A 15,316-nucleotide genomic window follows, 5' to 3' on the forward strand; every position below is an offset into this window, starting at 1 on the left:
CTCGCGGCTGGGCCCGGGCCCGTGCGCGGTCCCAGCCAGGGCTGTCGCCGTGTCTCTGCCGGGGACGCTCGTGACCTTGGGAGTCGTCCCCTCCCACCCGGCTGACCGGGGTCTGCGCTCCCCGGAGCCCCAGGGAACCCTTTCGGGGAGCAGGAGTGGAAATTCAGGTCCCAGTTGATTCACCTGGGTAAACTGGGTGGGAGAGGCTCCCCACAAACCAGGGCGGCGCTGCTCGTCGCTGTTTTACCCTGAGCCGTCGTCTGTCCTTCCTGAAAAGGACCCCCAGACCCTCTTCCGCTCCCTGGCAGCTGTGAGGGATGCCGAAGAAGCCGCGTAAGCCAGCCTGCCTGTAAGCATGAGATTATTGCGGTGCTGTCTGACACTGGCTGACGGGAGCACAGCTCCCTGCCCGCAGTGTTTTACCTGCGAGACCTTTCGGGCAGGGAGCTGACAGGAGCAAAACAGCCGTGTCGGGGTGTCACCGCTGTTGAAGCGAGGGCTGATCAAGAAAGTGTGATGTTGTCCACACCGATACAACTTGTTCAGCGCTGTGTCCTGTGGATCAGCAAAGACTGGGCACTGTGGCTTGAAAAAGCCTTTTTGCTGCTTCTCCAGTGGACTGCTGCCTTCTGTCGTGATCGAGAAGATTAAGGGATGTAGTTTCAAAGGTCTGTTTCTGGGAGAGTGTCAGTGTCCTAGATGGAGAATAGACTGGCTGCTTAAGTTGACAAGACTCTACTGACTTAATTGAGTTTAGGATTAGACCTTGGGTTCGTTTAGAAGTGACCCTCCTGTCTATCCTGCATTTACTCTCCTTGGGGACTGTAAAATGGTTTGATGTTCCCAGAGACTAAGATCAAAGTGTTGGATCCCTGAAGGAGCCCTGGTGCCCCTGAAGCTGGTGTGAGTTATCCATTGTGGCTAGTGGGGCTGTGCTTTCAGCCCAGGCCTTCTAAAGACTTTAAATGTTTCCCTGATAGAAAAAAAATATCCTAGCTATTGGGCTGCTATTTTAGCAGCAGCTGTAAGGTCAGACCCTGATAAGTAAGCACTTAATTACACACTTAACTTCATTCATTGATGATAACTCAGCTATGTGTGTGGGTGTAAGTATAGGCAAGTTTCTTAGAGTAATTTTTTTAATGGAAGCACTTCTAATTATCACACCCGAGATTGAAATGTAATGTTTTGGAACAAAACTGGTGGAAAGCTCAAAGCTGAGCCTTTTTACCTAGCTGATTTTTATTTCCTCCCCAAGGTGTGGTTCTGAGGCAATCCCAAGAGCCCAAAGAGCTGTGGGGATACGTGCAAGTTCGAAGTAAGGCCCACATGTTCTGGTGGCTCTACTATGCAAATAACCCAGCCAAAGACTTCACAGAATTACCTCTTATCCTGTGGCTTCAGGTAAGGTTTGGTGAAAGACACTTAAAGGATAACTTTCTGTCTGTGCCTGGTTCAGTCTGATAGGTATCTTTCAGCTCTACAGAAATAGGATTAAAAATTGTCCGATTCTAAATGATTCACCTTGTGAAAGAGGTATACAGGTTAGGAAGAAATAATGAAGATACCTTTCTGCAATTGGGGGGTGCCCTCAACTGCTCACCTTCCAGCAAGTTAAATTGCAGAAATAGCGATTGTTCTTATCTTTTATACAACAGTAGTGCTTTTTGTGCCAGACACTACAAGTACACTGTGGCGTCACAGCTACTTTCCTGAAGAGCTTGTAGTCTAAACAATGTTCAGAGAGAGAGAGAGTAGATAAAATGATCAGAGATTTAGAAAGATTTCTAAATGGAAACAAGGGAGAGAGACTTTGATTGTCTAGAGATTGGTCTCATTCAATCACAGCTTGATAAAAGGCAGTGGTGTGTGCTCCACGTTCACTTCCAGCAGTACATTTCAGAAGTTAATGTTGAATATAATCACCTGATGACTTGGTCTTTTTCTTTCTGGGTTATTTCTTCAGAGTGAAATGCACACGCTGCGCATGCTGATAAAACTAATGACTTGCAAACCTCTGTAGATAGCTAACTTTTGCATTCGTATTAAGGGAATAAGGGGAAGGGTTTTCAAACTGCACTCACATAGCCTGCAACTCATTAGATGCTTTCACAAGTGGGTAATTGCTTCGCTGTTTAAATTCTTGCTTTAAGAAATGGCCTGTGTACGCATAATGGAAGACGATGAGGAAGAGAGCCGCCTTTGCAAATTAACATGTAGTGCAAAAGCCATTTTTTTAAATTTACAATCTGTGGTTCTAGTTACTGGCTTGCTTTTCTTTCTCTCCTATCTGTCATATCTATACCATGCTGCCTTTTAACTTATTTGTCATTTGGTATTTCCCCACAGGGAGGTCCAGGAGCTTCAGGCTGTGGATTTGGGAACTTTGAAGAGATTGGCCCATTAGACAAAGAAATGAAACCAAGAAATACAACCTGGGTATAGTAGAGAGTTCAGCTTGTAATTATTGATTGCAAAATGTTTGTTGTTTGTGTAAGCAGATGATTGCTATCATCACAGAACAGTTTTAATTTAAAGTTCAATAGAACTATGATATTTCATCTTAAAATAGTGTGGTTAATGAAGTGGCTTATATGAATATCCTTGTTAAGAATTGAAGAATAGACCTATTAATTTGATTTGATGGAATACTATGTCTGGGCTTCCATGAACTTGTGAATTGCAGATGTCTGGGAAACTGAGAGCAGGGAAGTTCTAGAAAGATGTTATTTCAGATCATAGCTTCATTGCGTACAGTCGTAGAGGTTTTTCTGGATGGCTGGCAACGTATAACCAATGGCTCGTAATTACAAGTCCAGTATGGCCTTCAAGGGAAAACAAATTACGGCTGCCTATGAAGGTGGAGGTTTATTCAATGAAATGTATTTGTGCTCTAAGCTACCAATAGTCTAACTACTCTGGGGTTCCCTAGATCGTATGGGTGATCTGCCCTTGGATCACTGGGATTTTTTGGCTGCCTTTCTTGTTGCAGATTGGGCAAATTGAAAGACCTTATGTTGTACCTCTTTATTTGTGAGCCTTACTGCTTTGAGCCATGCTAGCTATCTGTGTGCTGATCTATTGATTTTATTTGTACACTTGTAACTATACAACTATAGCATTTGCTATAGCAATTTCACAAAAGCCCAGCAACCCAAAAGAAAAAATGTCTTATTTTACATTCTGACAGACGAGTCTCACCTGTGCCATTCTCTTTTTTGGACTTGCACCTAATTTTTCTGCAAGTTCTTTCAGGGCCAGAGATTCGGCGGCTCAGTTAAACATTTGTGCCATCAAAACTAAGGTTTGCACTGGTGCTGAGCTGAGGTTTCATACAAACCTTCTTTCTGCTTGTACAGTTGCAGGCAGCCAGTATCTTGTTTGTGGATAATCCTGTGGGCACTGGATTCAGTTATGTGGATGATTGTAGCTTGTTTGCCAAAAACCTTACCACAGTAGTTTCTGATATGATGGTTTTTCTTCGCGAATTCTTCACGTGTAGAACAGAATTCCAGGTAAGGGATTTGATTTCTTGGTTAGAATCATATTTTAGTTTGCTTTTAAACGGATCTCAAAAGGAATTAGTGAACAGCCTTCCAGATGGGCAGTGTTTGCTACTAGGTAGCATGCATTTGGTGGGAGTCAGTGCAGGTATAACCACTACCACTTATTTCCCACAATTCAGAAGTGGTATCTTGAATTTGGTGCTAGTTAGATGAGCAATGGGGTGGATTATTGTCTATCATGCGATCTGAGAAGCATGTAGAATCATGGCTGTTTCTAGTTCCAAAATACTGAAGTGCCTGCTCCAAAACTTTCCCCCAGTAATTACACCAGGATGTTACGGAAATCTTATCTGCAGCTTAGAATCAGAAAAATATCCAGTTTTTGATAGTGAGAGGTGAACAGCCAGTGCCTGGGTTCTGTGGGATGTGGTTGGAGGTATCTTCTGCCCTCTGTCCAACAGGTTCATTGTGTGACTTCTCTCTCTCTCCAGACCATCCCATTCTACATATTTTCTGAATCTTACGGAGGTAAAATGGCTGCTGGCATTGCTTTAGAGCTGCATGAGGTAAGTAGTTGGAGGATGTAGTTCACTTTTCACTTTAAAATGTGGTATTCTACAAGTACTTATATCTCCTGGAATACACTTTCCCTGTTGCCTAATTCGGACTGCTACTTATTTTTTTCACTTAAAGAAAACTGGTTCTAGAGTCACGAATATCTGACTAAAAGCTGATTTTATTTTTTTCTTTTTTGTGGTTTGTTTGTTTGTTTTTGTTTTTCCTATTGTTCACCAAGGCTGTTCAAAAAGGGACCATAAAGTGCAATTTTATGGGGACTGCTCTTGGAGACTCATGGATTTCTCCTTTGGGTATGTTTAAAATCCTCAGACTGTGGGTGGTTTGTTGTTGTTTTGTTTGTTGGGTTGTTTTTTTTTTTTTTTACCATTCGATGGGTACCTACCATCAAAAATGCCAGCCCTGCCTTAAGTGAATTAAATATCTAGTGAGTCTGGTAAATCAAAAAGCAATACTTCAACATTTCAAGCTGTGATTGAGGTATCTACCTTTAGAATGTATCTAGATTATGAAAAGTCAGTGAGGAGCACACTTGCATTTGAAGTGGGGTGCTGCTGAAATGTCCCTACACATCTCTACAGCCTCTGAGGTGTTTTGGTAAGAGTACTGCACTTAAAATGTGGCCACCAAATGATTCACAAGGTTGCAACTGAGGTTTTCTCTTTCTTTTCACAAGAAGACCTTGTGCTGAGGAACTGATGTGCTCACAGACCTGGAAGAGATAGGGTGTGTGTCTGGTGGAAGACAAAAAAATTGAAGGTCTCTCGGTCCTTCAATGAGGTTTGCAAGGGCAGGCTCCACAGATCCTCTGCAGCATGGGACAATATCAAGCAAACTCCCATCTGTCTTAGGATCAGCTGATCCTTGAGACCTTATAAATGAACTTGTTATAAAACAGATTTGTTTTATAACTAGATTTTTTTTCCCCTGTAACTTTTGCAAATAGATCAGTTTAGACAATGCCCATTCACTTGTCAGATCTCCCCCCATGTTCTAGCAACGTGCTGCAGTGTTGGGGTGAGAACATCTTGGTAAGAACATGTCTGTTGCTTTAAATAAACTTCACTGATTAATGTTTAGGGGGTTAATGACGTTGCAGTGCTTTTATTGGTTCTCAGGATTTGTAAAGAACCTGCTCTGTGGTACATAACCTTTGGGCTAAACTGAGCTGACAGTACCTTTTTACTGATTAATTCATCTCCATATATTTTCACAATCATTCTTGCTACAATAAAGGAAAAGTAAAGGAAATCGTATGTCAAAAACTTAGATGTTTGAAATCTGTTCTGTTTCTTTAGACTCTGTGCTGTCCTGGGGGCCCTACCTTTACAGCATTGTAAGTAGCTTCTTAAACTCTTGGTCCTCACCTGATTACTTGTACTGCCATATAGTATAAATGGGTGTTTTTTAAGGTTAGCTCATAGCCAGAATAAAACCTCGAATGCATGGAGACTGTTAGCGAGAAGTGACTGTGAAATTAAAGCTGTCCTCCTTTGTGTTTGTCTTCCAGTCTCTCCTTGATGATAATGGTCTAGCAGAGGTGACTGCTGTTGCCAAAGAAATAATGGATGCAATAAATAAAAATCAATATGGGCTGGCCACTGAGCTCTGGGGCAAGGCTGAAGGTGTCATTGAAGAGGTGAGATGTTCTCTGACCAGCATAAATAGATAACTGGTGCTTGGGGAGGCACACAATTTCAGGTTATCTTTTCTATGAGCACTGGGTTGGCGTGAATCCTCCATCCAACCCCCTGCCCAGTCATTTTTGCCAGTACATGTTTTATCCCAGTGCTGATGTAAAAGAGCTGTTTGTTTGCTGTGCACCACTGTGTGATTGTAAGAGAGGCAGTGGGTAGGGCGACCCACGTGGGCTTGCAGTATTGCATCAAGGTTTCAACCTGTCACATTACTTAAATAGATGCTTAATTTTTAGCATTTAACTAGTCCCGTTGATTTCTATAGAACCCAGTGTCAACTTAAATGAGCTATGTGTCCTTGAAAGCTTTGTTCTGAATATTGAAAACTGCATCCACCAAGACACAAATGTCAAGTTAAGCATAGATCTCTATTTAAAGAACTACAATAGGTGCACAGGGTGGAAAGGAACCTCAAGTTACGTCCTGTTACTGTGGGTTACTGCATCTTGTTACTTAGCAAGTTCCAGCTTAAAAGATAGGTAAAGTTTTGCTCTTTTTTTTACCTGTTGAAGGGTTGCTCCAAAATCTCACTTTTTCTTGTGTTTTTGTTTTAGTACAAGTAAGGCTCTGGCTTCCTCAAACTGAAAGACAAATCTGGAGCTGCTTCCTTTTCTCGCTCTTTTTTTGTTTCGTTTTGTTTCATGACTGACAGTGCCTTGCACATAGTTGGTTTCACTTCTTACTGTTTGGAAGGAACTTGTGGTTCCGATTTTGTGTTTCTCTTCAACTCTGCTTGTCTTCTCCTCCCAGCTGTGATATCACTGTCAGGGTGCAGGCACTTAGTTCTTCTAGGGTTGCTGTTGTGAGCTGATTTCTGACCTATGCATCAGAACTGTAAAGATTCAAAAATTGAATAAAGCAGGGCTTCAGGAATCTCAAGTAACTTCTCTAATGGCAACACGGATCACGCTTGTCCTTTGGATGCAGACAGTCTGCTGTCTGCATCAGAGCTGCCATTCTACAATTCTTGGACTCGTCCAGAGGTTAGCAGTTCCAACAGAGGGGTGGCTGATGCCTATCACAACGTTCTTGAGGAAGCATTTGAGATTTTGAAGGGTTGTAGGTTGGGAGGATGTTGAGCAAGAGGCAGCATCAGGCTAGACTAGATCTAGCAGAAGAAACCATCTGAAAGCATCATCTGGCGTTGCAACTCTTTATAATGAGTAATGAGAATCTGCAGTCATTTGCAGGGTGTAAGGCTTCCTGTAGCTTCACATCCGTTTTGGAGAAGTAAATAGCATCTCTGGCACAACCCATGTGTAAACAATACAGACTTGAGAAAACTCTTCCCCACGTCTCAAAGCAAATGTAGAACCAAAGTTTTTCCATAAGTATCTTCCTGACATGTAGGTAAAGTGGCAGGTCACAAGGTCCTTTATTTAGGACTTACCTTTTTTCAGAAGCGAGTCTGTTCCTTATACCTGAGAAATGTTTTTGTTGCAGTGTTACTGAAATTATCTTGTGATTTCAGAACACAGACAATGTGAACTTTTATAACATCATGACTGAGGAGGTTCCAGAGATGAAATCAAATGAACAAGAAAATCTCCATCTCAGTAAGTTGTATTTAAGTAGTTGAGCTTCTGCGGCCCTATGTTTGCATTCACGTACCTTCAACTCTGATAGTGGGAACGGCCTTAATTTAGCATGTCCTTAAAATGGGGCCTTCAGATCCAAAGGATATTGATATTCTCCTGAGCAGAACTTGTTTGCTCTTGCATAAATAGGGATAAATAGGAATATAGAACAACCCTCCTATAGATTGTACCTCCACCTATACATCCTGCACAAATTATTCCAAGGAAGTAGTCAGTATAATTGCAACATAGTTTTATGACCTTTAAGTTACTTTCTCTTAACGTCTTTCATTTCTGTCTTCAAGCTAGGACACAAAAATGTCTCATCAATATAAATAGTCTGATTAGACTCTTTTACTCCATGATGTTTATGCATCAATGTGAAAAACACATGTATAGAGTTTCTTTCAAGCTCTTTATCTCTTTCTATTGGCTTCAGCAGTGAAGGTGAACGGCACACTTAACTCCCAAAAGTAAAGTGTTGGAGCTCAAAAATAACTGGCCTGTTGGGGAGAAGAAATCATGTTTGTACCAAGTGGCTAAAGCAGAACCTGGTCCCCTGAAAAAGTGCTGTGTTAGCCAAAAGTAGCAATGGGTGGTTGGGTTCTTCCCGTATCATCCCCTGACCTAAATAAGGGTTGACTTCAGTGGTTTCTAGTAAAAGTAAGCAAATCTCTCTGTGTTGTTGCATTTTCATTAGAAAAGATTTTATTGGCCATGACTGTAACACTGAAAATTGTTACCTATGGAAGATGACTGTCTTAAATGTGCCACTAATCAAAGTGTGTCTTTTTCAGTAGGACTTTACCGGCGCCATGTCAAAAATATGCATAAGGACAGCCTAAACGAATTGATGAATGGACCCATCAGAAAGAAGCTAAAAATTATTCCTGACTGTGTGAAATGGGGAGGTACTTTCCTGTCTGCTAGTGTGGATCTAATGAGTGCATTATTGCCTTTTACAGTATTGCACTCTGTAGGAAGATACTTTAGTGTAGTAAGCAGTCACATTAAACTGTCATTAACCTTGGGCCTAAGAAGAGGACTTATTCTCAGAAATGAACATGTAATGGGGCAGGCCCGTGGGAGCAGATGTGGTTCTGGTTGCGATTCTGCTGCTTGTATCTATCTTTAGTCAAGCAGCTAAAAATGCAGGGGGAGGAAGAAGATCTCCCGTGTCTCAGCAGCTGGTTTCTGTCTTTCACGCAGTCTTGCTGAAATTCCTGTCAGTTTTTCTCTGCCAGAAATCTGGTATCCTGTAATGCTGCATGGTGTGGAGGGGAGGGCGTAAAACAGAAAGGAAGGCTTAACGGACTGATGCCTGCACCCTGTATGTGTATAATAGGAGCCAGAAGCTACAATGCTGTGTGTGAGCTCCAGTGGGAGCATGGCTGCTTTCTGGTTCTCTTTAGTTCCTCAGACTGATAAATCGCTGGCTGCTGCTTTGGGCTAGGACTGTTTTGTGAAGCCACGAACTGCATTTTAGGACCCTTAGCCAGTTGCTTCTGTCCCAGCTTGGGGATGACATTCATCATCAGTTAAAATTTGTCTTCTTTCTGGTTCCAACCAGGTCAGTCCAAAGATGTCTTTGAGAACATGGCTGAGGACTTCATGAAACCTGTCATTGATATTGTTGATCAGCTTTTGGCAGCCAACGTCAGTGTTACAGTCTATAATGGGCAGCTGGATCTCATTGTTGACACCATGGGTAAGGGACTTCTTGACTGGGGTTGGGAACAGAACATGTGACAAGTAGAACGTGAATATTGGTACCTGGATCTCTCCAGTCTTCTGTGCAAATCTCCTATCTAACTGGCAACGCTTAAATACTACAGTCATAAATGAGCAGCTCTTAGTATGGTTTGTTTACATCCTTCTGAGGGAGGCAATTCCTTTACCTCCATTACACTGTTGGGAAATGGATCTGCAACATCAATAATTGCTTGTTTCAGGGAAGCCCATAAGTAAGTAGGTAGCTAATAATTCACTTAATTCTTCTGGATAGACACATATATGTATGTATGCTCATTCATAAATGAAGAATGAGGATACATGAATAAATATATGGCGATTATCCTCCTGCTGTGCCTTGAAGATCCTGTTCTCTGGGGCAAAGGCGGTATCTTGCTGCAGATTTGTGCACAATACAGGTCAGCCTTCACTGAGTGGCCTGCAGCAGAGAGCATAGTGCCAGGTGAGATGGAACAAGGGTGTTGGCAATTAATCAGGGAGGGTGCAGTTGAAGAGTGATCACACCAGCTGCTCAGTAACATGTGTAGGCTCCTGCATGTCTTGGCCACTCAAGGGCTTTGTTTGTCCCTTGCTGCTTGCAAGATGCAGTTGATCAAGTGGCAGTTTGGGAGCCAGGCCAAGTGTTGCTGGAATGCCTCATGCTGCGAGACTGCCGTGGTCTCTTCCATTCACCTTTTCTTATTGATATAAATAATCTGCAGTCACAGACTGCGTAAACATCTTCCTATGTTGTGAAAGGCTTTATCCTTCGTCTGTCTCTGCCCACTTAGATATTCAGATGCCCTTCATGAACAACATAGCAATCAATAAATCAGGAAATAGAGTATTTAGGCTGTCAAAACAGATTAGCAGTTAGTGGTGCTCCAGTTTATCACATTTTGAGCTAAAATTGAGCTGCAGTTAACATGTAAATTCTTCCAGTAGTTCAGAGGTAGGCTAAAGCTTTGTCCCCTGTGGTGTCCTGGAATTGGTCTTTTTGCTGTCTTGACCTCCACCTTCTCTAGCAGGCATCTGAAAACAGAAAACCTTTCCAGTTTCTTCTTGATGAGTGACTAACAAACAGAGAAGCAGCGTCTCTTTTGATTTCCAAGAGGGGGTCTTGGTGTGGCTGACCCTTCTCCATGGCAGGACATTCAAGGTGTTTGAGGAGTAAAGCAAAATATGTCAGAATTGCTAGGGCTGCAGAGCCTCTAAGAGGCACGTGTTCAACTTGTGCAATCATAAGTCCATTTCACGTACATCTTCACTGTTTGCTTTTTCCCTTCTCCCTCCATTGGTTGGTTTCAGCTTGTCCTGAACACAGCCTTGGTCATTTTCCTAGGCGTAGCAAAATTGTTTTTAGAATCTGAGCACACAGAGACTTTCTGCTAACTGCTGCATTGGTATCTAGTACAGTGGGCATCCAGCTGAACTGGGACTCCCAAGTTGCTATGTCAGTATTGGTAATCAAGCATATCTCTTATCTCTAACAGGCCAGGAGGCATGGATCCGGAAACTGAAATGGCCTAATGTGGACCAGTTCAAGCAGCAAAGGTGGAAGGCACTCTATGTGTCTCCAGAATCCACTGAGACAGCTGCATTCCACAAGGCCTATGAGAACTTCGCGTTCTTCTGGATTCTTAAGGCTGGGCACATGGTAAATAATATACTTCTTGGGGTGGGATGCACCATTATCAGCAAGAAAACTGAAGATGCATATATACTTGCTGTCTGCTTCCTTATAGCAGCTGCTTACCATGTGCTCTCATCTCTGTGCTAGGTACCGTCTGATCAAGGAGAGATGGCACTGAAAATGGTCAGGATGGTGACCCAACAGCAGCACTAGGGAAGGGGAGGCCAGCTGGTATGGCTTCCTGCCGAACGTCAGTGCTCTTGCAGAATGTGAGTCCAGAATAATAAGCCCCAGGAGGAACAACGGCTATTTGGACATGTAGCCTCTCTGATCTTGCTGATAATGTGCACAAGCACTTATGGAAAGGCATTTTTTTCCTTGAATGAGTTGTTGCTTTTGAATTTGTAAGCTGTGATTTGCTGCCCTAACTCTGTTCATAATGACTCTTCCAGAGGGAAGTCCACTGTCATAAACAACTAGCTCTGAGCCTTTGTCTTTGACTTGGAAGGATTTTGTGCTTTTGTAAAAAAACCTGCCCTTCCCTGAATGCTCTCTTGTCTGTTCACACACCAGGACTAAACCTGATTTGAGTCCTGACAGATTTGCTGTTTGTTCCTCTCAGAGAGCTAACCTGTTTTACGAGGCCGTGGAGTGTTCCTTCCTTTGTCCTCAGGCCTCTGCTTGAGTCACCTGGCTGGATTACAAGCTGAAGACACGGAGATGCCAGGATAGAAGATCTGCCCTAGAGGAATTACAGTCCATCTCATCTTGCTGAGGTGCCCGAGTTAGGATCCAAGATTCTTCAGGCTTCCTGTGCTATGGAGAGAGAACCCTTCCCAGAGGAGGATTTGACCTTTTTCATCTGACCATTTGTTTATTGTTTTCATTCTTTTTAATGACTGTTACTCAAACTTTGCCTTTAGACTTAACACCTAAAGCACATCCAGCAGGAATTCCTGCTTTCCTGTATGCTGAAGCAAGAGCCCTGTTAATACCCTCTTCTTGTACAGAAGAGAGCCTTAATGGACAGAAGCCTCTTAAAACCTTCTGAGCTTAGCCTGGAGAGTGGAAAGGAGAGCATTATTTGAGCAATAATAGCATAATTCTGAAAGATAATATCAGTGTTTAAAAGAAGGATATACAAGCTAGAACCAATATCTTGATCCATATTTTTCTAAAGCTTTTTTTAAGTCCTGCAGAGACCTATTATGTTGAAACAACTTTTTTTTTATATAGGACACAGTCAAGAGGACATGGTCAGACATCATTTGATTTCTGCTATGGAGCACAAAGTGACCGTTGTTTATTGGTGTCTGATAGGAGGCACAACAGCTTGTTCCAGCTGTCAGAGTCCTAAATAAATAGCAACCCCTCCATTACTCCAGCAACTGAAACTGTCATGAAATGTCTGATAGTGTTGGCTTAGAAGGGACTGAGGCATAACGCTATGTAAACACATATGCAATCGCCCAGCAGCTGGAGTATTGGCACCTAATAATTGCTTGCTTTCTTCGTGTTCTCTGCTTGAACTGTATTCTTGAGAACTTTAGCAATGCAAATCCAGATCTTCTTTTAAAACACATTTTTCAATAAATGCAATAGGTCTAATTCATCTGTCTTCAGCATCACGTTGATTTCGCTGCTTGAAAATCACATCTTTTCTGTTTTGGCTTTTCAGTGTAAAGCCCCTGCCAATGGGAGCGGATACAGTCACACTTGAGAGGGAAGGGTACAGGACTGTGCTCTCCCCCATGACTGCACCTCATGATGAGGAGCACATGCACTGGGGACCGCAGCCCCTCCCATCCTTTCCACAAAATGCACTCCTTCAGAGCATGAAGGGCAACCCAGAATGGCTCGGTAGAATCAAATCAGCAATTGCTTCTATTCTCTTTCTTGTTGAACATTAGATGAACAAGAATAAGAGCAGGGTCCTAGAGGTCTGTGAATCTGCATATCTGCATTCTTGGAATATTTAAAAATAACTCACCAAGGAAATAAGGGTGTCTGAGCCTGGGCAGTTTGGGTCGGCTTGTAGTCCTGAATCTTGTTATTTACAATACTTTGCATTATGCCTAAACAACTAATACTACAGGGCTTGATAGAGGGAAAGAATTGAGAAGATGGTATCTCCAGAAAGCAGCGTTTACTGTTGTTCTTATGCTTCTCTATCAAATGGGACATTCATTCACATTGCCTAGAGCTTGTGCTCAGTGACGGGCCTGAGACATCTGTTTCTTGTCCTGCTTTGTTTTAGCTTCTGCAGGTTTTTATGTTGGCAAAGAGATGGCTTATGAGGAAAAAAGATGGTTTCAATAAGGCTGGTGGTAATGGTTTGTTGGTTTTAGGGGCTATGTCAAATCTAAACGTGTTATAATAAAAATACTTGCCCATGGAGACAGGCTCTTCAATAGTGTCCTTTTAAATGCAAACAACAAAAAAGCAGCAATCCTTTAATATCAAGGAAGATTCCTTCCTTTTATTTCACTAAAGGCTTTGTAACTAGTGCGTCACAGCTCTAGATTGTCACAAAGGTAGGTCGCCTGTCCAGGAGATGCTGTAAGAAATAGGTTGCTTTGAAAGGAGTTCAAGTCCTGCTGTGTATCTGATTAGCAGTGACATACTTTGTCCATTTTGATTTTGTGTGGTATGCTATTTCCAGATAAGGGCCGTCGCTTGGCAAATCCATTAGAATGAATCATTCTAAATACTAGTAAGATTTCTTACAGATGCTGGACCAGTCAAAAGAAAACAGCCCAATGTTTGTATTTCATCCTCTGCAGCTGCAGGTTTTGATTGCACAGGTAGCCTGAGAGCCACCGACTTACTTTGCTCACCATCAATTGAGGATAATTTTCATAGAAACAAATCTAACGGTGTTAAAAATCAATAATTCAGCACTGCCTCTTCAGCATGAACAATTTTGGCTTTCTATAACTCTCTACTTTTTCTAAGCCAGAGAAAGAAACCTAAAAGTTATCCACTATGTGATAAACAGGTGTCTTTGTCTTTTTCCTTTCTATTTTGCTGGATCTGGGAGGATATAATGGGGAAGGGTCACTTGATGTATCCACTGTGCCTTAAACCAGTGTGTACCAGTGCCTCGTGGTCACACAGAGGGTATGGGACAGATGGACCTTTGGTCTGGCTTTTATGTGGTCACTGATACACAGAGGGTACGGGACAGATGGACCTTTGGTCTGGCTTTTACAGCTGTTCCTATGCAGTAGACATTGAGACAGATGAACACAGGAGGCCCCATTTGCCACCATAGGGGTGTCTGTGTGTCGTGGACAGATGAACACAGGAGGCAAGAGATCTGCCCCATTTGCCACCATAGGGGTGTCTGTGCAGACACAGTATTTGTGTCTGATGTAACTAATCTGTCATGGAAGACTTTTGCCATAGGAAGAGTGAATCCCATAAGCTATTTCTAAAGGGAATTTGGCACATAATGCTCATCGATTTTATGTCTTTAAAGTTTGAGGCTTAACAGTGGGCATGTAGCTGTGTGTTATCCTTTTTTCAGAAGAGGAACATTGAAATGTTGCAACATCTGCTCATCTCAGGATTCAAAGCCACAACAAAAGGAGAACATCTGTGTACTGAGGCAAGATGGAAATCTTGGAGCACTTCTTCATTGTCATGTTATGTCTATTATCCTGTAAACATTCTGCTGTATGGCAGCACAATTTGTGTGTGTCGCTTCTGAACTCTGGGGTATGTTCATGTTTTTCCAGAAGGGATTCAAGAAAGGAGTAGTGATTTATCTGACCCACAGACAGTGATGAAGGAATAGTAAGAATTTGAGTAGAGCACAGTTCACCCGCACAACATTTCTCTGAAAACTGGTTTTGGCATTTGCTGTATAATAGATTTGGTAGTTAAGGAGGAGCTTTAGCTCTTGTGGAGGAAAAAATGTACCATTCTGGTCACTGGGGGGAGGGTTTTTTTTTTTTCCTTTTTTCTAACTGTGGCTGGTGATTGAGGTAGTAGGGAACTATGTTGGATATATCTGCAGGAGTAGAGATGTGTTAGTAATAATGGACTAATGCAGTGGTTTTCAACCTATCTCAGTTTACAAACCCCTCACCTAAAATATTTCCAAGGAAAGCAAAGCACCCTTAAAAATTTCATATATTGACCATTACTCTTTACTTGTATCTGATAAGTAATATAATTCAGTGGCTAGCAGTAGCAGAGTACTTGCAGAATTGATGCACTAACTATACCAATGGGCTAAAACAGATGGGAATATTGGCAGGCCATGTCCCATAGGGGACTTCAGAATTTCCAGCCTTGGTCTGAAATAGTCCTAAATGGTTAGTCTTCAGGACATACTCTAAAGCATACATTGATGCCTTTTCTTTTTTTTCCTTCTTCCCCTCCCCCTAACCTACTAGAGGTTGAAAAACAAAGCACTAAAAGGGCATGGCATTGTGTTAATTTATCATAGCTAGCTGTTGGTGTTGGGTGCTCCCACAAACTGGAAAGCGAGCGATAGACTAGGAGAGATTTCTCCTATGGCAGGGACCTCTGGAACAGTGAGCCAGACAATAACCCGTCCTTGCCTGCTGTTCCAGGGACTGGGCAAGC

At 42.4% G+C, this 15,316-nt stretch overlaps 2 protein-coding genes across 3 annotated transcripts in view; one reads left to right on the plus strand and one right to left on the minus strand.

Annotated features, from left to right (window-relative positions):
* The window catches only part of COIL (coilin), a 7,871-nt gene extending 7,514 nt beyond the window's left edge, over positions 1-357 (minus strand). The window contains exon 1 of the mRNA XM_009287721.1: positions 248-357. Within this exon, the coding sequence (XP_009285996.1) occupies positions 248-357 (110 nt within the window). The remainder of the gene's footprint in view (positions 1-247) is intronic.
* Positions 358-1,266: 909 nt separating this feature from the next.
* On the plus strand, positions 1,267-13,116 carry SCPEP1 (serine carboxypeptidase 1). Of its 2 annotated transcripts, none has more exons than XM_009287669.1 (12): positions 1,267-1,404; positions 2,350-2,439; positions 3,360-3,515; positions 3,998-4,072; positions 4,303-4,375; positions 5,381-5,418; positions 5,593-5,721; positions 7,251-7,335; positions 8,154-8,267; positions 8,927-9,064; positions 10,581-10,744; positions 10,868-13,116. In XM_009287669.1, exons 1-12 carry the CDS (start codon positions 1,330-1,332, stop codon positions 10,931-10,933), a joined length of 1,203 nt encoding a protein of 400 aa, XP_009285944.1. In that variant the 5' UTR covers positions 1,267-1,329; the 3' UTR covers positions 10,934-13,116. The 2 variants fall into 2 exon arrangements, with proteins under 2 accessions (XP_009285944.1, XP_009285945.1); XM_009287670.2 differs by having other exon boundaries at positions 8,157-8,267; positions 10,868-11,124.
* The last annotated feature ends 2,200 nt before the right edge of the window (positions 13,117-15,316 follow it).

Source organism: Aptenodytes forsteri, unplaced genomic scaffold (assembly GCF_000699145.1).
Source record: "Aptenodytes forsteri isolate BGI_AS27 unplaced genomic scaffold, ASM69914v1 Scaffold153, whole genome shotgun sequence".
Lineage (NCBI taxonomy): Eukaryota > Metazoa > Chordata > Aves > Sphenisciformes > Spheniscidae > Aptenodytes > Aptenodytes forsteri.

Excerpts from the sequence above, each read along its gene's own strand:
- SCPEP1 (XM_009287669.1), top strand. The coding sequence starts at position 1,330 with ATGTTCTGGTGGCTCTACTATGCAAATAACCCAGCCAAAGACTTCACA. Across the intron at positions 3,516-3,997 it reads CGTGTAGAACAGAATTCCAG|ACCATCCCATTCTACATATT; the intron begins GTAAGGGATTTG and ends CTCTCTCTCCAG. Across the intron at positions 4,376-5,380 it reads CTCATGGATTTCTCCTTTGG|ACTCTGTGCTGTCCTGGGGG; the intron begins GTATGTTTAAAA and ends CTGTTTCTTTAG.